The sequence below is a fragment of the Leptinotarsa decemlineata genome, unplaced genomic scaffold (assembly GCF_025532065.1).
Source record: "Leptinotarsa decemlineata unplaced genomic scaffold, Ldec_3_MD MMD2_P_RNA_scaffold_5, whole genome shotgun sequence".
NCBI classification, from domain to species: domain Eukaryota; kingdom Metazoa; phylum Arthropoda; class Insecta; order Coleoptera; family Chrysomelidae; genus Leptinotarsa; species Leptinotarsa decemlineata.
Genome location: NW_027412532.1, coordinates 4,812,643 through 4,839,809, shown reverse-complemented (window position 1 = coordinate 4,839,809; position 27,167 = coordinate 4,812,643). Strand labels below are relative to the sequence as shown.

Sequence of the window (27,167 nt, the reverse complement as noted above, 5' to 3'; positions counted from 1 at the left end):
TGCCGGGGCCAAGCCTAGCGTGAATGTAGCGCAGTATTATTTCTGTTCGGTGATGTAGACGTAGTGAGTGCAAGAAAGCATGGCGAATCAACAGACAACAACAGAGGCGAACGCCCAAAATCAGCCCCTGAACGAAAGGGATAATGGAACCGCCGGTGGAGGCAACTGGAGGGCGGCGAGAGTTAAGAAAATCAAAGAGAAAATTTTGCGTAAGTACAAGGAGGTGGAAGGACTGTGTGATTGCGGCGCCATTTGCGCCTGATGTTTGTCAATTGTCTTCATCGATTGGGAAGGACTATTCGGATGATTCGTTTGTTTTATTGTGTTTTTTTTTTGTTTCATTGTATAACAGTAAACAAACAACTAACGCCGGCAGTTGCGACACACTGGGAATCCAGTGTTGCCAGTTTCCATTGGCGCCTAATGGTTTTTGTAAAGTGATATCTTATAAACGGACTGTAGTCAAAACATGCAATATCGGAAAGTGCTTAATAACAGCTGCAATTTTTATAATACATTTATTTCATTTTATTCTCATTGTTTGAAATCAGAAAGTTTTCAGGACACGGAAAATGTTCACACCGCATCTGTCATTTTGAACGCAATAAACTCAAAAACTACCGAATAGATTTTTAAACGGACGGAGTGATCTGGAAAGAATCCATTATTGTTTTGTGGAAATTGATGGAACTATGGCAAGGGCGTTCGTGACAATTCGGGCGATTGTGCTACCCATGCGAAGCTAGGAAGCTTTAATTGAAAACATTTCGATATCGCTTGGAGATATAATGAAATAATTCACTGCATATTGATCTTCCTTCATAGATCTCCAAAAAACACAGGATAGCAAATTTCTTTCGTTTAGGGATAGCTTACTAAGTACAGAGAATTCAAAATAAGCGATACTCCCTCTGGTGTCAATGTTGAGAACCAGAAGCAAGTACATTGTATTTCTTCGTAGATAGATTATCACTTTTTCTCGATTCATATGAATATGAACGATTCAGAATCATGTTTGAACCATCATTGTCCAAATCTGCCTTACCTTAACCTCAATCACATAGAACGCAATTGAATAATTGACAACGAAAAAATTTATTTTGGTATCATAAGACCAGATTCATAATACAAATCAACGTAAATCATCGGAAACTCAGTTTCAGAAATTCATACTAGCTGAAAAAAATCTAGAGAGCTCGTATTTTTTCTGACTGAGACTCGATATCAAAACAGTTCATACGATTCATCTGTTTATAAGGAAGGATCGCTTTCAATTTTGATTAGAAGATTTCGATAATCATCTGAATAGAATATGTTAAATTTCAGAACTCTCAAGAAACAATATGATTTTTTTTCAAGTGGAATAAAACAGTTGATTTGCCCTGATCATATTAACACGAAACACAAGTAGTAATAATGACGTTTGTGAATGTCTTCTCTCAACATTAGGAATGTTTTTTTCTGAACTCAATGAATGGAAATGTTCCGTTAAGTTATTGTCATCGAATATTTACCAAAAAAACACAGGATTCAAAGTACATATAAATACGTGAATGATATTCACATCTGGCTCTCTGGCAACAGTGTAGGTAATTGCTAAAGTTGTTGATATTTACGATTCTTTACACATTCCATTGGCGTAGGCGAATTATTCCACGGGGTTTCAATGAAACCTGGTGAATTTACATGTTTTTTTTCTCAAACATTTCAATTTGAAGAAATGCGGGAGGTGTAACTTGGAGAATTTGTATTCATTTTGAAACATTATTCAATATTTACCCATGATAATTGAACAAGTTTCATAAAATATTCAATCTTTCTTTATCCATGGGAATGTTTCAGGAATTCTGGAAGCAAAGTTTTCTAACTCAAATCCACAAGAGAAAACCTTAAAAACTACCGTCCAGTGAACAGCCAATCTCAAATTTTCAAGTTACTGTACTGATTGATAACTATAGAAAACATTCGATACGAAAAACATAATAAATAAAAAACAACATGGCTTTATATCCGGTAGATCTACCACTACGAATTTATTGCCTTATCAACATTTTATCTTGAATAACCTAAAGGAAAAACGCCAGGTTGACTCTATTTATAATGATTTTTCTGAAGCCTTTGACATGATCTTCTCATGGCTGAGCTCCTAACATTAGGCATCAATAGAAACATGTCAAAATGGGTAAAGAGCTATTATTTGGGGAATAGGAATCAGTATGTTAAATATGCTGGTTCCATATCATCGCAGATTTCTGTAACGTCTGGTGTTCCTTAAGGAAGATCAAACTGTTTGATCTTCCTTTCGGCACGAAACACGTGCCGAAGTGATAAAATAACGGTTTGGTGCTGTGAAAAAAAACTCCAGTAATATTCATCACTACACCAAAAGTTCCGAACAGGGCATCACAAGTATCTAGAAGAGAAATAAAAAATATGGAACTAGTCAACTTCGTGGAGCAAGTTTTCAATAATGAAGTCGAGTGCGCTCGTTAAAAATGGTGTTAATTCAAGCCAAAGTAATAATATTCTTGAAGCGGAAAAATGAAAGTAGGCCTAAAAAATCAAAAACTCATACATTTGAACAAGTTCAGAGGTTTATAAATGACGTGCCTGATGAAAAATATTTGAAGATAAAAGTTGCTACTATTTTCGGAATATATAGAGCCTATCGGCGTGAAAAGCTATGCCATTTATTAGTAGAATACATTAAATTATTGTATAAATCATTGATTGTTCAAATTCCAAGTACAAAAACGAAAATAGTTGAAAAACCATTGACTATTTCAATCAATACGTTGCATTACGCCTTGTTAAAAATCATTAACCGTGTTAGGAATCACACGTTAAAAGGTAAGACCTCGTTAGTCCTTAGCTCGCACAAGTTTCTCAACTTCTGAGAGTTGTCGTTCTTATGGGGGCGACAGCTGATTAACGCAAAAGCAGATATTTCAAACAAATTAACGTTTTATTCTGAAATACACAAATTATAAATGCAGTGCCAAACCAATTATTACAAACCAGTTTGGGAAAATGCCCTTTACCATTGCATAGTTTCTGAACCTCCCGGAAACAAAGGAATATACGGGTCACTATTTCAGAAGGTATGTATTCTGCTTCTTTGCTAGCAGAATCAGGAGCGAATATAACGGATATTAAGAAGCCCGGAGGATGGAAGTCCACATCGCAGGTATTAATATCAGCAGTTGTTCTAATTGCACCTTTCATACTAATGTTCATAAATGATAATAATGATGTAATTAATGTATATAATACATTTGTAACAGAATTCAATTGTATCTATATCTATTGTTCATAATAAAACTTTCTTGAACATTGAATAATTATGTTTTGTTTATTGCTATTTGGTCAAAAAATATCGTGTTAAAAATACTTTTAACACTAGAGGCAAAAATATTTTTTATTTCTGACCGGGATATTATAAGCTTATATCGTCATAGTTACGCTATCAATGAAGAGGGTCATAACTCCCTTGGGACATTATAGATTTTATAATTCCCTCTACCTTTCACAAGTAAAAATAAATAGAAATGAAAACTGAACCATATTTTATTTATTCACGTCATTACAAATAATAAATGTACAATTTTGAAATGTTCCCTGAAAATTACTTCCGCCACTGGAAACAATTTCTTCTTTTGTATGGCTGGAGCTTCTGTTCACTACAGTCAAGGTACCTGCCTCTTCTGATGACAAAGTAGACAACATACGCGCCGTTTTATTTCTCAATTCGATGCTATCCTCCAAATACCCCTCCGCCACCGTGGAACTTTTCCAACCTCCGTGTCTTTTTAAGTTAGTCATAGTTGCTCCTGCATTGGCTAGAGCAGTAGCAGAAGTGCGACGAAGGCAATGTCCCGTATAGGAAGATGAGTTTGGCAATCCTAAATACATTGCGATTTTGCTGGGGATTTTCCCAACATGTTTTTTCCAATTGGCTGAGATGTACATTTATTTTGTCGGAAGCTCAAAAAAAATCGTTCAATACCTTTAGGACGCAAAGACATATAAAGTCTTAATAAAGGCAAAGCGGAGAACTCTTTTTCATCCACAACTGTAAATTTCTTCGATACACCAGTTTTACTTTCCGGTACGTTCACTACCATAACGGAATCCCGGTCCTCTATATCCGATATCTTCATATTCAAAAGTTCCTGACTTCTGCATCCTTCAAAATAACCCATAATCAAAACAACCTATAACAAAAAAAGGAAATAAATACACACAAAAAGGAAAATAAGAAAAAAATTACCTTATGCAATAAATGAATATCATTAGGAGCGTCCTTTAGGAATCTGATAACATCTTTAGGAGATAAAACAGCAGACTTTTTCGGCTTATAACTCTTACTCTTTCGTTCCAAAAAAGCCTGTAGTTCATTGAACTTGGTTATATCTCGTTTCTCATGTATAGTCACCATCGATTTTAGCATTGACCATTTAGTCCATAAAGAATTCGGACTATACGTTTCTGACTGAAACGAATAAACACAATTACTACCAAATCTACCGAAAAACATAGAAAATTCCTTACCAGTTCTTGAAAATATGCCAGAAATACAGTTTCAGTGACATCTTTTGGCATAACATTTTTCCGTGTCAGCCAGTCCAGATATATCTTGTATTTTTTTTGGTATACGGCTTCACTTTTCGATGGAATTAATGATTCTCTTGCTTGTTCAGCTTTTTTCAAAATATCCTCCATTATATTTGGGGTAGAAAACACGTTTCCACCGCAAACACAGCTTGATAACAAAGTTCTGTTTATAAACAAGTAACATAGCAACAACCTAGCAACAAGAAAACACAATTACTACCAAATCTACCGAAAAACATAGAAAATTCCTTACCAGTTCTTGAAAATATGCCAGAAATACAGTTTCAGTGACATCTTTTGGCATAACATTTTTCCGTGTCAGCCAGTCCAGATATATCTTGTATTTTTTTTGGTATACGGCTTCACTTTTCGATGGAATTAATGATTCTCTTGCTTGTTCAGCTTTTTTCAAAATATCCTCCATTATATTTGGGGTAGAAAACACGTTTCCACCGCAAACACAGCTTGATAACAAAGTTCTGTTTATAAACAAGTAACATAGCAACAACCTAGCAACAAGAAAACTCTACTATAATCAACGGTACCTGATTCAAATATACCGGGAAAGTAATGAATTGGTACATTTTTCCGTTTCAAAAATGAACAAAATTTTATTGAAATCGGTCAGAAATAAAATTATCTATGTACCACGGGAATTAATGAGCCTTAATAACCTCAGGCAATTGCTGTCCCTCGGGCCAGAGGCCCTCGGGACGCAAACTTTGCCATCGGTAATTAAGGCCCTCCTAATTCCCTTGATACATAAATAACTATAACAGGCTACTTTGTAAACATGCTCTTGACAACCATTAAAAATGTCACTTCCAATGACAGTTGTACCAAAAAATATTGTTGCATACTAATAAAACGTACTAGCTTGTAATTGCACTTTAAAAGGTGAGAACTCCGTTAGTAAGTGACGAGAACTGGTAAGCTAAAGAACCTCTCATAACCAAATTTTCAACGCATTTATTTGAAAGAAATAAAAAATATACATCAAATCATTTTCCTTTAGTACAACCATGCTTCATAAATACATTCTCCGGTAACACCTACCCTTCAAAAGTGGACTTGCATAAACCAAAACACATAGAAATCATGACAACTGCTGCAGTCTATTAACTCTTCTTATCACAGTCGTAAAACTCATTAAAGCGTACTCGAATAACTTATTTCTTCCTCGAAGCCAACTCTGTTTACTAGGAGTTAGTTTCAAATGACATTCATTACAGCGCTAAAGATAAAATTAACAGATGTGTGCAAGCGAACTATAGAGACTACAAAGATTAATTTCGGGTTCAAATTATTCATCATCGGATCAAGTGGATTAGATGAGAATATCGTCACTCAACAGTTCAGAAAAGTTCGTGTGATAACATAGAAAAAAACGTTTTGATAAACTTTCATTTAATTATTCAATATAGTTGCCCAAAAGGGTGTCACAACGATTTTAGCGGTCACACAATTTTTCGATACCATTTTTATAGTACGATTTTTCATTAGCCTCAAAATATGCCTCAATTTCGACAATTACTTCTTCATCGCCGCGACTTCCCAGTAAGCATCTCTTGAGGTTTGAGAACAGAAAAAAGTCGATGAGGACCAGATCTGAAGAATACGGTGGATGCGGAAGCAATTGGAACCCAATGTATGCAATTTTGCCAACGTTTCCATTGATTTGTGACACGGTGCATTATCTTCATGAAACAGCTGGTAGACAGCTGTTTCAGTCTATTGGGCATCGTCGGTACTGGGCACGCGGTCCTGGATTGCAGACAAACTGAGAATTACCAAGAAAAGTACTTGATAAAAATAATTCCGCTGTTATCCGGGTGGAACCACGTCTGCAATTTTCATCTTTTCTTCGTTTTGGCTCCTGCTTTGGAGCCATTTTCAAGAATCGCTTGGAACTGTACATACATGACTCGAGATCGCAAACTCTCTTGCCCCAAGTCTCGTTACTAGTTCTATTAGCAGGGGAGTCCACGATGCACAATGGGGATTTACTCGAGCGTCATTGAGACATATTAGGTTGCAAAGCTTAGATGATAAGAAGAAAAAATGTTATATAATATATACCTTTACATCGGTGGGGAAAGTGGCTATAGATTTTTAAATATGTAAAAAAAATACTGTTGCATGGACATACTCGAGCACGTCAGATATTGATAGCATCAATGTCCTACGTATTTTCAATAATGTTAGTATGTTAATCTGATCGTTTGTATGATGTGGGTGGTTGTACGTAAGGGTTAAAAGTGAAAAGAAAGAAAATTTAATCGAGCGCGTCAGATTTTCTAAGGGGGTGTTAAGTGCAACAAAAAAAAGCTTTCATTCAATAATCTGACAATTTCGATCTGACGCAAACTCGCGGCCATTATTATGTGCCAGAAAAATTCGAAATTTTGAAATACTCAAGCGCGTCAGATTAAGATATATATGGTCCATCTTCATGTTTTAGACGTGCTCTCTCATAATCTGACGATTATCTAGAGGGATTCGCTTAATCTGACAAAAACAATATTTTTTTTAAATTTATTTCAATTCATTGAACTTAATTATTTGAAAAGCTCAGGAAATAGCATGCAAATGAATAAGTGTATGTTTTTTAAGTAGAATACTGGTATTTACAAGAAAATATTTTGAAAAAATGCTCAAAAAAATTTAATTTTTTATAATCAATTGATTAATTAATGAAGAAAAGAGAAATGAAACTTTCTATGTTTTTTACCACTTTTATTTGTAACTAACGTTACTGCAGTTTCGTCCTATAAGGACATTTTCAAACATATATACCTATTGTATAAGTTTGAAAATGTCCTTATATAAGTATAAGTATAAGTTTGAAAATGTCCTTATAGGACGAAACTGCAGTAACGTTAGTTACAAATAAAAGTGGTAAGAAAGAAACTTTCATTTCTCTTTTCTTCATTATGATTTCCTACCACGTAGTAACGGCTACATCCATCAATTAATTGATTAATTGATATTCATCTTCATCACGAACGAGTCTCTGTGATCAGCTGTGATCGGCTTGCGGAAATCGTCAGATTATATATTTTTCGTTATCCTTGAATTATTTCCTTCAAAATAAAAAAAATCAGCTACGCTTTTTTTACAACTTTGCTGCCCTCCCCTTTCTTTACGTCACTCTCAAATTGTCAGATTACTGGAATATACACTTTTTAGCAGGTAATTAACTCACCCTACCTTAATCTGACGCGCTCGAGAATGTCAGATGATCAACTTTTTTTTTACTAATCTGATCCTTTATCCCTCACAGGCGGCCTTTTATATGTGGCTCATATTTGGTGGAGGTACTTAACCGGGTACAAGATATCCCCCTGTATATTAATCTGCCGAGTATAGTAAATCCCGAAATCTCCGCTTAGGCTCCCCAATTATATGCTTGATTTGTTCAGCTTCAAGTTTGCACTGGTCACTTTGCTGTTCGGTGCCAATTTTTATATTGTTGGATAGGTATACAGAGGTAGATGTATTGTGACAGGTGTCCGGTCGGCCGGACTGGGAACCGTTTTTCAATATCTATTGCCTCACGAATTATTCTGGACTGAAGATTTTTCTCCGTAGCAATGGTCTTGGTGTTTTCGAAACTTATTGCGTGGCCTATTCCCTGGTGATGTTCAAAGAGAGATGATGCTGTGTCTGATTTGCGAACAGCTACTTCATGTTCATGGGCTCTATTGGAAATTCTTCAATTGGTCAGGCCGATGCAAGTTCTGGGGCAGTATTTCGTATATGCCCTGTGCTTCATTGCGTATCGTGTCCTTATGTGTTCTCAAAAGACTGGAGATTTGGTTGTGTTAGCTGTAAATACTGTTTGCTGTCGTTGGATGGATCTTCGTATTTGGGAGACGGGATAGTAGTTTTGGTGAAGGGCGGCTTTAGTTCCCTGGATCTGTTGTTGCTGTCAGTGAGTCTTATAGAACGATGTATGAGGGAATTCAAAACTGAATTCATCTGGGTAGGATGATGATGGGACTTAGCATTGAATTAGCGGTTGGTATGAGTAGGTTGTTGGTAGACCGTGTGTGAGAAGGAGTTGTTGGACTTTGTGATGAGAACGTCCAGGAATGGGAGTGAGTTTTTTTTTCCATTCCTGGACATTCTCATCACAGGGTCAAACAACTCATCACACACGGTCTATCGAAAACCTAGCAATCGCTATCTCAATGCTCAGTCCCATCATCATCCTGCCCAGCTGAATTCCGTTTCGAATTCCCTCATACATAGTTCTATAAGACTCACTGACAACCACAACAGATCCAGAAAACTATACGAACTCAAAGCCGCCCTTTACCAGAACGACTATCCCGTCTCCCAAATATAAAGATCCATCCAACAACAGCAAAACAAACCCCACCTACGAGTTACCTGAGGAACAGACCCACCAGACGAAAGCTTTTCTCCCCTACATCCATGGAGTTAATCACAAAGTGAGCCGAATTCTGAAGAAACAACGTAAAGACAGTATTCACGGCTAACAACCAAATCTCCACTCTTTTAAGAACACAAGGACACGATACGCAATGAAGCACAGGGCATATACGAAATATCATGTTCTAACTGCCCCAGAACTCACATCGGCCAGACCAATAGAAACATTTCCACCAGGAAACAGGCCACACAATAAGCTTCGAAAACACCAAGACCATTGCTACGCAGAAAAAGCAGTGATTTCCACATTGCTTCCTGATGAAAAGTTCAAATTGACACCTTGAATATTAGATACACAAATAATATGAACTCAGCCAAGTGGTGATTCAACTGTCCAAGCTAATTAGGTGATCGAAACAGAAGCAGCTATTTCCACACGAAGGCAAACTGACATATATGTAGGTATCTAACTTCTTGTTCTCTTAGATTGGAAAAGTAATCCGAGAATCTAATTAAAGTTTGGAACACCTCACATCAGACTTTATAACAGAAAATACTTGTCTGAATGGGAAAACTTGTATCTGAATGCATTTCAACGGAAGCTACAGATGGGTTTGTTTCTCGAGTGAACAAATTTATTCGATGGAAAATGGCTTGTCAAACGGCTTTTCCGGCAGCCTGAAAGGCAGACTTTCTACTAAATGTATATGTAGGAATATTATTAGAAAATATTCTGCAGAAAATTACAGAGGGAAACATAATGGATTCATTATTCCCATTCGCGCTAATTCCCGAAACATTTTTTCCATTACGTAACTGTTACTTATTAATAAATTTTTCGTGAAATCCAGCTGAGATTAAAATCCTAATGGTTCATTATGAACTTTTATTTAATTTTTGAGAACTTGAAATGAAAATGATGTATCAATTTTATATTCGCCTGTTTCAGGGTCCAACCTTAAAATAATTACAACTCTCACATATTTCATTTATACTTGAGTCTTGATAATCATCTAAATATTTGGTCTTGCACTTTTGAAAACCCATTTATTTGAAAGGCAACAAAATGTTTCCCAGGAAAAACTTCTAATTTCAAAATGAGTACGGCAAGTTCTCCAAGGAACTGTTTCTGGACCTCCACTTTTTTCAGTATATATCGATAGTATTTTGGGAACCAAATTGTTAGAAAAAACTTTATTAAATTACTGAGTTTCGAACTCAGTGAAATATGTAGGGAAACTTCAAAAAGTTATTTTCATTAAGGGAGTTTTTTGCCTGAAAACTTTCATTTTCTGCAGTCTTTCGATATGTGGATTATGACAAAATGAATCGGATGTAGTCAAAACTTAAGCTTTCATATTATAAATGTATGCACTTATATTTCGCTTACTACTATGATTTATAAACATTACAAGGTCAGTTCCCTTTTTTTGTGATTCACCGCCATATTCGAGTCACCAAAAAATGTATACAAGAAAGAAATATTCAAGTATTGAACTCGTCAAGGACATTAAATAGAAGTAATACTCTGTTCAGAGGATGAAGTGATTTTTTTTCGCAAATCTTATTTATTTATTCATCAATTTCTGTTATTTTCTCTTCAAAGTAGCCCTCCTCAGATATTAAACACAAGTGCCAGCTTTTTTTCAAATCTTTGAAGCGGTTCTGATATGCACGTTTTGGTATGTTCTTGGGAACAAGAAGAAATCGCAGGGGTGTAAATCTGGTGAATATGGTGGCTGAGGCATGATTAGGGGGTTGTTTTTGGCAACTGCGGCTTAGATCAACTAAAACATAGTTTCAGTTGATACGTCAAGAAGAGTACTTCGACCGTGCCGCTGAAGATGACTGTCGCAGTTGAAACGTTTGGAGGTTGTAACCAAAGAAGTCCGCGGCAAAACTCGAAAACCAACCAAAAACAGTGTCTTCTTCAGTAGATAAATCATCACCTTTATGATAAACTCCACAATCAAAACAATGTGCTTGTTTCATGCTATGGAAAATGATACTGGTTTGCTTATAGACTGATCGAGTTAGGGGTATATTATACGAACTAACTAACTAATCGATCCCATAATCTCTCTTTATATTTGCAGAAAAAAGAATGATTCGAAAAGCAAGAATTTAAATAGGCCGCGTGTTTGTTGACCAATAAAATTGAACGTATCTGGAGCGGAGTTGCCAAGTGTATTGTTTTAAATGTCCAATAACAGATCTGATGATCCAATTTGACAGACGCCATTTTTGTTGTTATTGTTGTCAGCTCGGTGTGAATACAACTGTTACAATTATCTAATTGAAAAACTTTTTTTTGTAAAAGGTAGGTCATTAGTTTACATTCCGAAAAATATTTTTTCAGGTTATTTTTGGATTGGTATGTTCTGGAGTAATTATACATTTCACTGTACATATTTTTACTTCTCTTTTCAGTCACCATACTGCTCCTTGGCAGAGATAAAATAAAAATCAAATCAAAACTTTCCATCCTTCGAGAGGCCATTTCAAACCCCAACTATCGAGAGATCCAACGAGTGCCCTATCAAGACGTCTATCTCCAAATCAAAGAGCTCATATGCAACAGATGGAGGCAAAGGTGACAATCCCTATATAATAATAAACTCAGAGCCATTAATCCGAATCTAGTCACTCAAAATTACCGAGCTCTCACCCGCAGACAGCAAGTTTTACTAACACGCCTGAGAATTGGACATACGAAATTTACCTAAAGCATGAAGAGCCTCGCATTTGTGATACCTGCAGTGTGACGATGAGTGTTGAACATTTCATCTCTGATTGCCCAGCTTTCAATGAAGAAAGACAATTTTTCGGATTACCAAGCGACCTCACCAATGCATTGGATGTTACGAACTTTACTTCCCTTTATAGTTTTTGGAAAAATGTTGGCATCTCTAACAAAATTTAATGTACCTACTGTAACCCTAGTGGTTGATGCGTTGTTTTTCCTTTTAAATAAAAAAAAAGAACTACAATCGTTCTATTCTTTCAAGACTTTATAGAAATAATTAAAAAAGAGACTATAAATGAAAGGGGAACAAAAATATTGAATTTGATGAAACAGTTTTTTATTTCAACTTCAAGTATTCTCCACAGAAAGTATTATCTGGGATTAATCCTGTTACTGACAGTATGAAACAAAATTAATTAAATTATATCATATAATTAATGGTATTATTACCTCAGAAGCTTTTGTTGGATCAGTTCGAGTAAAATCAATTCTGTCTATACTTGACCTCATTCAACCTTCCTCTCAAGTTTTGGAAGATTCAACAGATTACCCAAGCGAGCCTATAACGCTTGAATTTAGTAGCTATGTTAGAAAGAGGTACGTATGTAGGAATCGTTTTTTTTATAATAAATTTCAGTTGTACAGATTGAGGATTGTAGAATATATTGAATATTTGAAATCATTCTTTAAACCAGTTTGCTATATATTTTGATTTTCATAACTGTATATTATTAAATAATGCATGAAATCATAGTTATCTATCGACTCTGTGTACTGATTTTAGATATAGAACTTATTTCCAGACATGATTTTTCGTGTACATTTTATTCCATGTGGAAAATTTTTCATTAATTGGAACGCTAAGGGGTTCATATACACTTTCATAATTAAATTGATAATTATAGGCTCCGTAAATTGTACGATTTGGCAATGTTGATTATTTCTATTGTTCCTATTGGTCAATCGAACAAGAAGCGGGAATAGGGTCGTGACGTCACCACCCTACCACATTTGATTTTTACTAATTAATTATGGGAAAACTACGGTACTTAGAGAGATGAAACAAAGTGCACTGTTTTTCAATTTAAAATTTTTATTGATGAACTATAAACAAAAAATCATGAAACAAGCTCATTTTGCAATTTCATTGAACTGATTCTGTTGTTATTGAAGTAATCCAACTGAAGGAAAATTCTGCAAGATTTGTAAACATGTAAACTATGTAAACATAGTTGTAGTGATCTGCGATAACATTTTTTCTTTACTTTTCGGAGGAACTCCCAATATTCATCATTCTCAGTTATCTACTCTCTATTCCATCGACACATTTTGAAAAATACAAATCATCAAGAATCTGTAAAGCCTGTTTACGATCTCTAAAATAACTCATATGCATTTTTCATACATTTGAATATCTGAGACGAGTTGATCGAACATTGAGCCACTTCTGCGAATTCTCATTTAATAGTTGTTAATTTAGTAAAAACAAACAGCAATTAATCTCAACGAAGAAAAATGAGTAGGGTCAAGTTGGATTGAAAGAAGAGCCTGGCGATGAGCGGGACTAAACGTTTCTCAATTATTCTTGGGTTCAATTTTCGTGACATCTTTTCAGGACTCTTCTTCCTAATTAACGATTCAGCACTTCGTCTTTGAAAATTTGTCGGGACAAATAAGAGGGAAATAAAAGTTCCGATCGATTAACCACTAACGAATGAACTTCAATGAACAAAACTTTGAGTTTTGTCTGGTATCGAAAGTGAGGGTAATCGAAAATCGTTTGTGTCAGGATTATTTACTTTTCGATTAAATTCAATTCAATTTTATTGGTCCCAAAAAAGCTGTGGAAAAAATAATAAGAAAAATTAATTTTTTATGTAGTGGAGGAAATGCCAAAGTTCTCTTTTCATTTCTTTATCAGTTCCAACTTCGTAATAGAGTTCATTCTGTGTTTATAATACACGCATGATTCTATAGATACTATAGACAAATAAGGAACAAGCATAAAGGACGAGTAAGAAAGATCCGGTAACATTATGTTGACTCTTTGACTATTGTTCCAAAAGAAATTGTTTTTCTGAATTTGGACAGGTTAGTCATTCGTTTTATTTCATTTGAGAAACGATCATAGATATTGAAGTCATCATGTAATATGGATTGTTTGAAGGTGATTGAAAATGTTTCATGATGAATTTCACTAGTTCAGACTTCCATTGTCTACTATATAAAATGATTTGAAATCCCTGAAACAACTAAAGAAGAAGAAATAAAAATGAATAGCTGAAAATAACAATTATATTAAGCAAAATAAACCTGAAATTAAATAATAGTGAAATAAAATACAAGTGAAAATATAACAAGTGAATAAATAAAAATAGAGAAATGAAAAAAGAAAATAAAAATAAAAAGTGGAGAGTTTCCAAGTCACGTGGAATCTCTATATAAGAAGATAAGAAATAATAAATAGTGTGGTAAAATCCAATAAAATATCATTGACACGAACATCTTCAAAAATGTATATTCAACTGAAATATTTGTTCTTGTTTCAACATCAGTTCGAAATGATTATTGTTGAAATTATTGATTGATTCAGAGTTAATGATTTTTTCTAACCTTAGGGTCGCTTGAGGTTGATCTCACTTTCAACCACATATTTCCATTGATCTTTCAATCACATAACTATTTCACGAACCTCCTGTTAACATCACCTCGTAGTAAATTATAATGCACTCAAGTCGAAATTTCGAGAAAAAAGTCGAAATTACGAGATAAAAGTCGAAACTACGAGATAAAAGTCGAAATCACGAGATAAAAGTCGAAATTACGAGAAAAAAGTCGAAATTACGAGAAAAAAGTCGAAATTACGAGAAAAAAGTCGAAATTACGAGAAAAAAGTCGAAATTACGAGAAAAAAGTCGAAATTACGAGATAAAAGTCGAAACTACGAGATAAAAGTCGAAATCACGAGATAAAAGTTGAAATTACGAGAAAAAAGTCGAAATTCCGAGAAAAAAGTCGAAATTACGAGATAAAAGTCGAAACTACGAGATAAAAGTCGAAATCACGAGATAAAAGTCGAAATTACGAGAAAAAAGTCGAAATTCCGAGAAAAAAGTCGAAATTGCGTGATAAAAGCCGAAATTACGAGGAAAAAGTCGAAATTGCGAAAAAAAAAGTCGAAATTACGAGATAAAAGTCGAAATCACAAGATAAAAGTCTAAATTACGAGATAAAAGTCTAAATTACGAGATTAAAGTCGAAAATACGAGATAAAAGTCTAAATTACGGGATAAAAGTCGAAATTACGAGATTAAAGTCGAAATTACGAGATAAAAATCGGAATTTCGACTTTTAAGTCGAAATAATGTTAGATCAAGTAAACAAATAATCTTTGGCCCTTCTATGCTTCCGTATTTTTATGAGAAATACTGTTTTTTTTAATTTGACGTGTGGTTTTTCGTTTGATTTTCCAATTTGGCCCATAAAAATCACTGGAGATTAAAAAAATCTACTTCGAAATAGGCTGTGTTATTACACTTCTGTTGGGTAACAGAAATTACATTTTGGTTACTACCTTCAAGACATAATTACAATCACCGAAGTAGACGAACTGACTAGCTTTGAAATTATGAACTTGCAGGATGTGAAACTAGAAAATAGTCCGACATTCTGTACCTCTGAAACATACGACTTTGGAATGCATAACAAGTTTAGACTGTGCTGTCATACTCAATTTATCAAATTAATCATAACTTCTTGCATTTGCTATTCAATACGTATATGAGTGGGTTTCCTTCTACAGAGCCGAACTGGATTACGTGGGGTCAAAAATTATTCAATTCGTGGCTAGTGAAACAGTTTTACCTCATAGGCGTAGTGAAATTATTCAAATAAGTTGTCCAAGTATTACGAGGGAATCGCTGAGATTTCAAAAATACCATTGAAAAGTAACTATATTGTTCCAGAAATCTAAACTACAGCTATCCGCTAGGACTATACCCATCCGTCTTTCAGGCGGAAGTGTATACTATCTTGCCTTGTGCAAGGCTTATTAAATTGAGACCTCAAGGAAATGAGCGTATCAATATTTTCACAGACAACAAGAGCGCACTAGGGCGCTAGACGCGGATCATCAACTTATATATGGGTCCTGAACCAGCTCTGGGGATACCAAAATCTTTGGTAAGACACCTGATTAGGACATGGACCAATAAGAAGCACACAGAGTACTGGACAAAAGTACCTGGCAACAAAAATAGTAGAACCTTCATTAGGGAACCGTCCGAGAAAAGAAGCGAAGAACTATTTCAATATAGTAGGGATCGGAACAAAGTGATAGAAACAGCTCTACACATCTTATGCGAGGCGGGCAATATATAGACGTAAGAAATCACGTCCAGAAGAATATGACGAACATCCGACACGGAACCTGTACAAACTAGTACAGGGAACGAGACTAATGGAATGGGTGTCATGAGAAGATGGGAGAATAAACGCAATAAGACCAAGAGGCTGAGTGTTTTCTGGAGACTTGGACTGAAGGGACAAGTCAGACAGTGACTCAGAACAAGAACATGCAATGTCAGTTCAATTTCTTTTTCGTGCTTTTCCTGGATAGTTTGACTGTGATCAACTATATACTTCTGTATAAAAACCAATGTCATAATCCTTTTCTACTCTTCCATGGCTAATAAAACTGCCTCAAACTTTGGGGTTATTTTTCTCAAACCTGTTAACTTTGACAAAGGTTTTTTATGTTCCGAACCACAGTTGGGGGTTAAAATGGACACCAATATGGTTTGGCACAATCATGTCGATGAAATTATGAAGGCTGCTTCTCAAAAGCCTGGAACACTGTTCCGAACCAGAAAAACACAGATCAGCAACTTTTGATGCTATATGAAGGTCAGATCAGACCTTCTTTGGAGTATTGTCCTCATGTTTGGAACTTTGCCCCCAACCATACCCTGATGTTGCTGGATTCCATCCAGAAAAGAGCCATCCACCTGATTGGAGACGCGAACATCACTGTTTTGAATTTTCTTCGCGAATTCAAAACATTGAGTTTGAAGTGATCTTGTTGATATTCTCATTTGTTTTTTTCAATCTCATTTTCGATTTTGATTTTTAAAACTTAGATTTTCTTCAAATATGTTTCTTCCGTATAGTTTTCTCAACTATTCAAAAGTAATAGATAATCCTCAAAATGAAGACAGTCATATCCGCAATTATAAAATTGTGATAATAACCGAAACTCATGATCAAAGCGATCTAGTTGGAAATTGCCACCACATTCTATTACCGATTTCCATGTTTGTTCCATTTTGACAAAAGAGTCACAAATTAATGATAGAACTAGAACATAACGAAATTTTGAATTCAACCCAAATCCTCGACCCAATAATTCATAGATTCAAGGTGAAGAAAAAAAAGAAATCATTGTTGTGTGAAGGAGAGATCATCTTAGCAGATGTTTTTTAAAAGACAGACAGAAGTTATGTTCCTATCTGTTGTTGTAATTTGGCGATGTTCCAAACATCTAATGAGAATCGTTTCTGTTACATTTTCATTGTCAGTTGTCTGACCTGGATTGAGTAAAATAGGCACAACCAGGTTGGGCGAACGTGTCCTTTACTGTTCAAAACAGATGGTCATGATTAGTCAATTGACTCTACCAAGTGGGCCAAACTACATATGAGAAAATAGGTGACCGGGCTCGGAGCTCCATATGGTATTCTTCAACCTCAAGTTATATAATACATATATTGAATATATTCGCATCTTTATCATCAACAGCCAAGTCAATATTTTCATCTGGTCCCCTGACAGAAATGGGTCATATGCACCCTATTATGGATCTGATACAATATGTGTGGCCATGTGCAAATATGGTCATTATTTGGTTGCAGAAAATAGCACAAATGTACATAGTCATCAAGAGAAGTCTGTAGTTTCGGTGAAAATGTCCCTTGATCGCGAGGTATCAGAAAACATCTAATCTAAAAAAGTATATTCATGGATACATACACTTATTCAATCATGAATTATATCCTTTACTTCTGGATCTATATGTTTCAATGAAAAGCACAAGTATTTCAGTAATTCAGGAGGGGAACTTAGGAGTACCTCGAGGGTCTGTCCTAAGGCTGCTGTTGATTCAGAAATGATACGAAACTCACATCCTTCAATGATGAAAAGTGTGCAGTTTGACCCAATAATGTGATACATATAACCTATACGAGAAGTGTATAATTTCAGTTTCACCTGCTTAGAAATGAAATGTTGTCCTAACGGACAGAAGAGTTGTAACAAGTTGAGCGTTAAAGTTAATGGTTCTGGAATTGAGCAAACGGATTAAGTTTCAGAGACAATACTTCTAGTGTACGCCAGATGTTACAATTCTAATGAGTGATTTTTTTGCTGGTATCTTCTTGGCAACAATGTTTTTGACAGATCACGCGTGAATCGTGTCTTGTGTCATTGTCAAACTTATTCAGTTTGGTCCATAATTTAACCATGATCGACTTATGAATGAACAACGCTTGCAGATTATTAAATTTTATTATCAAAATTCATGCAGTTTCGTCGGCCTACTGAGGAAGTTATTCGGAAGCTTATGACTAAATTTCGAACCCAGTTTACATTATTGAACTATCATTGGTGGATTATCAAACCAGCAACACGCATACGTAGAGTGAGGATCGGAGAAAATATTGCGGCTGTATCCACCAGTGTTCGTGATGACCGTGAAATGTCGATTCGCCGCAATTGGGCCTCTGTTACTCCACTACGTGGAAACTTCTGCGAAATGATTTGGGTGTCAAACCTTATAAGATACAGCTGGTGCAAGAATTGAAGCCACACGACCTTCCACAACGTCTAACATTTAGTGAATGGGCGCTGGCACAGTTGGAGGAAGATCCACATTTTTATCGAGCGACGAGGCTCATTTCTGGTTGAATGAATACGTTAACAAGCAAAATTGCCGCATCTGGAGTGAAGACCAGCCACAAGCATTGCAAGAGCTACCGATGCATCCCAAAACAGTCACTGTTTGGTGTGGATTATGGATCGGTGGCATCATCGGGCCGTACTTCTTCAAAGACGACAATGGCCGGAACGTTACTGCGAATGGCGAGCGCTACCGTATGATGATTGACTACTTTTTGCTGCCCAAAATGGAAGAATTGGGCATACCTGACATGTGGTTTCAACAAGACGGTGCCACATATCACACAGCACGCGAAACAATGGCCCAATAAAGAGCCGCCTTCGGTGAACAGTTTATCTCACGTTTGGGGCCCGTCAATTGGCCCAAATTGTCAAATCGTGTGATTTGACGCCTTTGGATTATTTTTTGTAGGGTCATGTTAAGGCTCATGTCTACAGGGATAAACCAGCAACGACTGACGCTCTGAAAGCCAATATTGAAGCATTTATACGTGAAATACCGATCAATATGTTGCCAAAATTGGACCTTGCGGATGGGCCATCTGAAGCGGAGCCGCGGACAACATTTGCATGAAATCATCTTCAAACATCAAATTATATTGATCGTTCTATCAATTCCAATAAATATTTCATCAATTTATTCAAATTTTTTGTGTTGTTTTGTATACCTCTTAAAAAATCACCTGTTACCTCGCACGATAAACACTTTGATTGAAGGATACAAAACAAATCATCCAAATAATGAATTGGATACGAAAAATTATGAAAAGTGCTGAATTTAAACCGTCTCTGGAATCTATACTATGTGCATGTAGATTTTCGTTTGCATTCAGGCATTTGTTTTTGCGAAATATCGTATCAACTAAAAACTTTATCAAGATAATCGTAGAGTCTGTATCAAGTTTATCTGGTAGAGAACCATGTATATCGACTTTTGAAAAATAGGAGATTTCCACTACGCGATCTCCATTCTTCTTTAAAATATCTGACTCTTTCCATTCATAATTCAATTTCTCAAATGCCCCTCGTATTTTAATTTCTTCCGTGTTTTTATTTCCATGTTTCGTGAAAAGATGTATGTGAAATGACTTTCATCGAACATAATCAACTTTTTTTTTTCAGCTGGAGTCAAGATTACTCTTTTGATTTCCCTCCTAATCAATCTGGCAATGTTCATCGTCGGCATCCTGGCAGTGAATAAATGTCCCGTCCAAGATAATATTCCATTGTACCTCATTGCCACAGGTAAGGTCTCAAAAAACTTGATTTTGAATAGAATAAGTAGGTAGGACAGTAGACTGGTAGGTTGACGTGGGTGGGTTGCTCGACTCACTCAATCGACCGCTGTGTAAACCGGTGCTTCGAACCAACCGCAAGGCCGGACGATCGATTTTCACTTCGTATCGTCCAACCCGTGTTAGGAATCATACGTTAAAAGGTTAGACCTCGTTAGAAATGGTGTAATAATGAAAATCATCCACACTGATGTTTTATTAGCTTCAATAATAAAGATTCCTAGTGAAGTAAATATAATTGGAGTCAGTGATTATAATATCATGTGCCAGCGAGCATATTTGTAGATAGACAAATAAAATCCTCGAAAGGATGACACATTTTTGTCATTAAAAAAGTACAAAAACGTCGTCCTTCACTTCGAATATGAATTTGTTCAATTTTCTAAATAGGATATGAATTTTGTACGTAATTTGTTTATTAAATTGATTTAAACACAAATAGAGAAATTCAATATTTTTGAATTTTTTTTTTTTGTTATTTTGTTGTCTAGAGATAGGTAATTATGATTTGAAAAAAAAAATTTTCCCAATTTTAATTTTTAATTGTTTAATATCGATTTTTTTTATATTTCGATTGTTTAAATAATTAGTTAAGAAATAATTCTGCTTTTAAAAATCATAATTTACACTTTCAAATAGTTTGTCAAAAAACAATTTTTTTATTTATTATTTAATTATTAGTTTAACAATTTGTTATAAACAAATATTGACCAACGTTATATTTTTTTTCTGAAGAAGGAGACAAGTCAAGTAGGCGCTACAATTACCGTATCGTATGATATTAGAAAATATTATAATAAATTTAAAAAATGTTTTTATGGCACTTTTTATATATATTTCTTTATATTTTTTTTCTGCTTCAAAAATATAACGTTGGTCAATATCTGTTCATAACAAATTGTTAAAGTAATATACAATTAAATAATAAATGAAAAAAAAATTTTTTGCCAAATTATTTAAAAGTGTAAATTATGATTTTTGAAAGCAAAATTATTTCTTAACTAATTATTTAAACAATCGAAATATAAAAAAAATCGATTTTAAAAAATTAAAAATCTAAATTAGGAATTTTTTTTTAATAATTATCTCTAGACAACAAAATAGCAAAAAAAAATTCAAAATTATTGAATTTCTCTATTTGTTCAAAACAATTTAATAAACAAATTACGTAAATAATACATATCCTATGTTAATAACTGTCATTCTTTAATGTGAAAACAGACATAGCTAAATATCAATTGAAAAAAAAAATTATCAACAACAAAACTTTTATCGCAAGATAGAATGAAGTCTATATATCAAAAGGGCTCCACGAAGTTTAAAATTTATATGCCAATTATTTATAATTTTTATCCCATTATTTATGCCAACGGAGATTGACAAAAAAATTGTTACTTTGAATAACTTTTTGAAAAATGGTGATAAAACTTTTTTTTCTACGGGACTCGATTCATTCAGATATTAAGAAGATATTTTCAACGTCAAATTAAAATTATAAATAATGGAGATTGAGTTTCGGGAGTCGAGACTTTTTTATCGGAAATTTCCTTCTCTTCAACGAGCTTTTTTCAAAATTGCTTAAATGTTCATATTTTTTGAGTTATTAACGAAAAACTGAATACCATTTTTTTAAATCTTATTTTGTTAATAATAATTGCAATTTTTTACCTGCACCAAAATCCTTCAAACAAATTTTTTTAGAGGTGATTACGAATCGAATGAGCTATCGCTCATATTTTTAGGATCTTTATCTCTATTTTTCATGTTTTTGAACTTGTTGATTAGACTAATATATTGTTTTCAAAATTTAATTATAGACGGTGGCACCTAGAAGCCAAAAAAAGGTACTAAATCTTTGGGATTCAAAGCACGAAAAAAAAAATTCAGTTTCTCAGGCCGAAATATCGTTTGTAAAATTTATACGATAAAAAGTTTTTATGGAAAAGATGTGATATTTTTGGATGTGTCAAAAAAATAATTCAACTATAATATTTGGCCATAAGGAACACGTTATAGCAAAATATTATGGCCATAACGACATATGGACTGAAAACTAAAACTATCTCCATAATAATAATGAAGGTACAATGTCTGACTATATGAAGGTAGCAGTCAACAGTTTGTTGAAATTCTGATATTTTGTCAATCTTTCGAATTTTTTCAATTCCTTCCTCAGGACAACTAAAAAGATGATATAAATAAGAAATATAATCTGTAATAGTGTGGGTGATTCAGCATCGCTACCGTTTTCTCATTGTATCATTGAATTTGTGTTTCTTTTTATATGAACCATATGTACATTTTTTTTTCAATTTCTATAATAATGCTATTTTTATAATCCATGTATTGACATGTTCTGATGGGGTGCAAGATAGAATATTTGTTTACAATCACTTTTATGCGATGTTTAAAAAAAAAAAATCTGTTTAAAATCTGTTTTTCCGTTAATCAGCTGCCGCCCCCATACGAACGACAACTCTCAGAAGTTAAGAAACTTGTGCGAGCTAAGGACTAACGAGGTCTTACCTTTTAACGTGTGATTCCTAACGTGTGAATCTGCCTTTCAAAAATCTTGAAGTCTGACCAATATATACCTCATTAGTTCTTGTAACGTATTTCATATACAACTTCAGAATTTTGAGAAGGTTCATTGGGTGTTTTCAATTTAGAATGTTAGTTTTTGAAATATTTATTGATTTTGGTATTGAGTCTTTGGCATATGCAGGACATCGAAACTCAGCATTGTCTGTTTCATTAGTGACTGTTTTGTGTGATGATCTCTCCAATGTATGTATTCTGGTTTGTTTTAATTCAATGAAGCAGCAATTTTTCAAAATTAAATTGGTAATCCTCATTTTCATATCTTCGATTTCATTTTTGTTGGATGATATGATAGATAATCTTCATATGTCGAGGAGCAATATCAGTTATTCTTGCAATAGCAATTTTCTCGTCCACCCATTCTAAACAAGAATAGCTTTATCTATAGTAGTTTTTATTAATTTTTGACGACTGCTGTTGAATATAATTCCAGGTAGAATATAATATCGCTGCATTATCATAATATTTCGGCAAAACCAGTTGCAATAAAATTTTATTGAATTCATTCATTCGGATCCGCATCACTTTCAGTTCAATGAATAGTTTCTGCTGATATTAAATGTTTCAATTAGTTGTATTTTTTTATTACAGGTGCCATTGGTTTACTTTCAAAATTGATAACAACTACCCGTGAACAGATCATGCGTCATGTCAAAACAGGTTTCGTAGAATCCGCTTTGTATACCGTGGAAGTTGTATTCCTAATATTGGGTAAGTATTTTTACAGTTTCAAGATTCAATACAATACACTTTGAAGTTTACTCACTTTTCAGGAACCTTTTCATTTAAGAAACGGTTTCCCTATGAAATGATTTTTTCCAGACAATTTTTCCAAATTCAATGTTAACTTTCGACTTCAGGTGTCCCCACAGAAAGAAGTCCATCGATGTGAGATCAGGTGATCTAGCTTGCCACTCCACTGGACACCTTCTGCCGATCCTACGCATTGGAAAACGTTCATCAAAAAACTGTCTCACCCCAACATCAAAATGTGGAGGTGCAACATCCTGCTGGAATGTTATTTCATTTTCTACTAAATTGTCATCATTTTCTAAACTTTGTGTAATCATAGGATCTACACAGTCTCGTAATAGATTTAAGTATGTGTCTTCATTGAGATTACCTTCAATGAATAATGGTCCAACAATATGATCACCAAGAATGCCGGCCCAAACATTCAATTTTTTTGGAGTTTGTGAAGGGGTTTCCATAACCAAATGGGGATTCACATTGCTCCAGTGACGACAATTACGTCTATTCACTTCACCATTCAACATGAAACATGTATTGTATAATAGGTTTGGGTTATTGGTCAATTTCTCACTGAACACCTCACAAAACTGATGTCGAGGATCAGGATCATCTTCGTTTAATTCCTGAACTAGCCTTATTTTCAAAAGGTGGAATTTATAGGCTTTCAAAATCCGAAAAACACTAGTAGCTGATACACCAGACGCTGTAGCTACTTGTCTGATAGATTTTCGATTATCCATTTGTACATGTCGTAAAATTGTAACTGTTTGGACTAGTCAGTCCTACCGTGATTTTCTTTGATTTAAAGTCGAAATAAACTAGGAATCAAACGTTTCAAGTCAATCCCTCTCAAAATTATTGTCAATGTCAAAATCGTCTTTTTTTATAAACAAACCATGATCCATTACTTTAACATACTAAACGAACAGAGTGAACAAAATTAATCAAAAGCAACAACATTCTCCCCCTCGTGATGAAATCATTGCATTTGACATATTATTCTTCAATTCATTTCCTTTGAGAATCTGTACCGCTGATCCATTTACAGATCTTTGTAACTGGCCGTTTATAGGTTCCTGATTTTTTTTTGTGTTTTTCATGTTTCTTCGAGTGTTTCTTCTTCTTCTTATGCTTCTTGTCTTTTTTCCTTTTCTTTGTATCCTCTTCATCATCGGAATCGCTTCCCAACTTTGATTTTTTTGTGCCTCTTCTTTTTTGAAATCTTTATCGCTATCCGAGGAGCTATTGTCCTTCTTATGTTTTTTTTATTTTTCTCTATCAGTTTCATCAGAACTATCTTGTTTCTTCTTTTTCTCAGTGGGAACGTCACTGTCTCTAGAATCCTTCTTTGACTTTTCTTCTTTTTCTGAACTGACCTGCGCTTCTTCTTCATTCTTTTCTCTTCTTCAGAGTCGGAGCTCTGATGCTTTTTTTTTCGCTACCTTCCCCTCACTACTGTCACGTTTCTTCTTCTTCTTTTTCATCTCCAGCTCTCTAGAAGATCGATCATCATCATTCTTCCACAGTAGACCTATTTCAAAGTGATTTCCAACTCGATCAATTGTATTTTCCATTTTTTCAACGCCCTATCATCTTCTTTAGATCTTCCATTTTTTTCCGGGTTTTTTTATGACAAAATTGACAATTTTGAACGAGTCTGTCACTAGATCGTAAATATCTTCATCAATTTGTTCTTGAGATTTGCAACAAAAGTGAAATATTAAAGACGATTTATCAGCAACTTTTCCTTGGGGGTATCTGCCATGTACTACCCATCCCAGTAATGTTTTTGATACAAACGGTGCAGTCCAGTAACTTTGATATAGTTTCCTTACAATACTCAAAGCACATTGATCCTGACTAATGAGAATTGTTGGTTGTGCATCATAAAAGGAAAGTACAGGTGCTTCTTTGATGTATGGATAGATTCTACTCAGGTATTCGACATCAATGGTTTGTCTTGGAAGTGAGAGTCCACTTACAGTTCGAACTTCATTCATTTTGTATATATTTGAGTTATCTTCCATTAAAGATACATCTACTGTCACTCTTTTTGGAGTTTTCTTCATTTTTGGTAATAGTAACATCAACTCCGTCATTTCTGACAGGACGGGATACTTCATGTTTTCTGTGAACAGAACCTGAAGGTCAAAACTTATCCATTAACTGTTTAACGTATTGATGGCTCACGTTGGGGTCTGGATGATTCGTATTATAAATTCTTGCAGCAGCTTTAGCACATTCATTATTTCGATAAGAGGTTGCAACAATTTCAATTTTTTCTTGAGTAGAATAAAGTATATTGCAACACAGTGAATAAGGATGAGTGAATATTAATTCGTGAAGAAGTGATAGTGACCCACCAATTTCGAAAAAAATTACAGAAGTAATAGAGGGACAAAAGACCTTTCATATGGTGTATCACTCGCCCTCCATGCCATTGAAAAAATAGGGGGGTGGGTAGTTGTTAACCGCAGGGGGGTGAAGTTTCGGGCATGATTTCCATATCAGAATTAGTCCTCCTAGAAATAAAAATTGACGTTTCCTTTGAAATTTTCGATTACATGTCCGTTTCTGACTTACTGGGGGGATCAAGTTTTAATTGGAACTTTCTGTATATATAAGCTGAACCAGAAAGAGAGGAAGGACCAGCACTCTGTATAAACCTAGAAAATTATTCGATAGTAAGGGGAATATAGCATTTCACAAAACGCATGTTCATTTATAATGTCAAAATAATACGTTTTGACGAAATCAATTCAATTCACGATCATGATACACGGTAAATACAAAATATAGTTTCACAACCACACAAAAGTAAATTTGGTCAAAAATGTATTTTTCGTGATGGAGTTAATTCATATAATAAAATACCTAACAATATAAAAAAAATTATACGAAATTCAAAACGCAACTGAAAGAATATATCTTGAAATAGATCGACAGTTTTGTAGTTTCACATATTTTTAGTTGTTTTCTTGTTTATTTTCATCCGTTGTATTATTCCCAGTATGTTTTTTTTTCGAAATGTATGTTCCATGTCCCATATAATGTTTCTTGTGATTAATAAAAAAAAATCATTCATAAGTCCACAAAAAACTGATGTCGATTCTCTTCGACTTGTTATTTGCCTGCATCTAGAACATCACTCAATAAAGTCAACATTTTCAGGTTCCTACTGGGTGTACAAGGTCTACCCGCCCAGCTATGACCCCAAAGATGGAGCAGCGTACTGCCAGAAAACTGCATATTTGTTTGCTTTCATCTACCTTACCTTTTTCTATGCAATCGTCATGTGCATATTCTGCGGTTTCATGTGCTTTTTGTGCTGCATCTGTCTCCTGGCAACTGCACCAGATCCTGATGTGGAAGCCAATATAGAAGTAACTGTTGGGGGTGAATCACAAGAGAGAAAAGAGGAAAACCGCGAGGCGAAATCTGAAACAGCTTGATTGTTTTTTTTTATGTAAATACACATGTTTTTATTCGTTTTGTATTTGTGGTTATAACGATGCACTGATTTTCAGTAGCTTTAGAGTATATTTTGTATAGACTTATTGAGGAAAAAAATGTTTATTTTTTATTGGCTTTATGAATAGTTGAATAATGAAATACTTCCAGTTACACCACAAATATGATCAATCAAAAATAGTGTCACAAAATATAATCATCTATTCACATCACGTTCATGTATTGTAGCAGATTATTCTATAATTTTAGTTTTGGGTTTGTTTCCATTCATCTTATTTCACATAATTTTTTATTGTTGAGCTATATTCCAAAATGCCAAATAAATAATTTCTGAAAAA

General features: G+C 34.5%; 2 protein-coding genes across 3 annotated transcripts; one reads left to right on the top strand and one right to left on the bottom strand.

Annotated features, from left to right (window-relative positions):
• Positions 1 to 27,167, top strand: LOC111517746 (uncharacterized). The gene is made up of 4 exons (XM_074169314.1): positions 1 to 209; positions 19,832 to 19,954; positions 23,197 to 23,316; positions 26,530 to 27,167. The coding sequence occupies exons 1-4, from the start codon at positions 80 to 82 to the stop codon at positions 26,808 to 26,810; spliced, it is 654 nt and encodes a 217-aa protein (XP_074025415.1). The 5' UTR covers positions 1 to 79; the 3' UTR covers positions 26,811 to 27,167.
• On the bottom strand, positions 3,439 to 4,806 carry LOC141479935 (uncharacterized). Of its 2 annotated transcripts, none has more exons than XM_074169313.1 (3): positions 4,552 to 4,806; positions 4,271 to 4,492; positions 3,439 to 4,186 (listed from the first exon to the last, which is right to left on the bottom strand). In XM_074169313.1, exons 1-3 carry the CDS (start codon positions 4,720 to 4,722, stop codon positions 4,163 to 4,165), a joined length of 417 nt encoding a protein of 138 aa, XP_074025414.1. In that variant the 5' UTR covers positions 4,723 to 4,806; the 3' UTR covers positions 3,439 to 4,162. The 2 variants fall into 2 exon arrangements, with proteins under 2 accessions (XP_074025414.1, XP_074025413.1); XM_074169312.1 differs by having other exon boundaries at positions 3,444 to 4,214.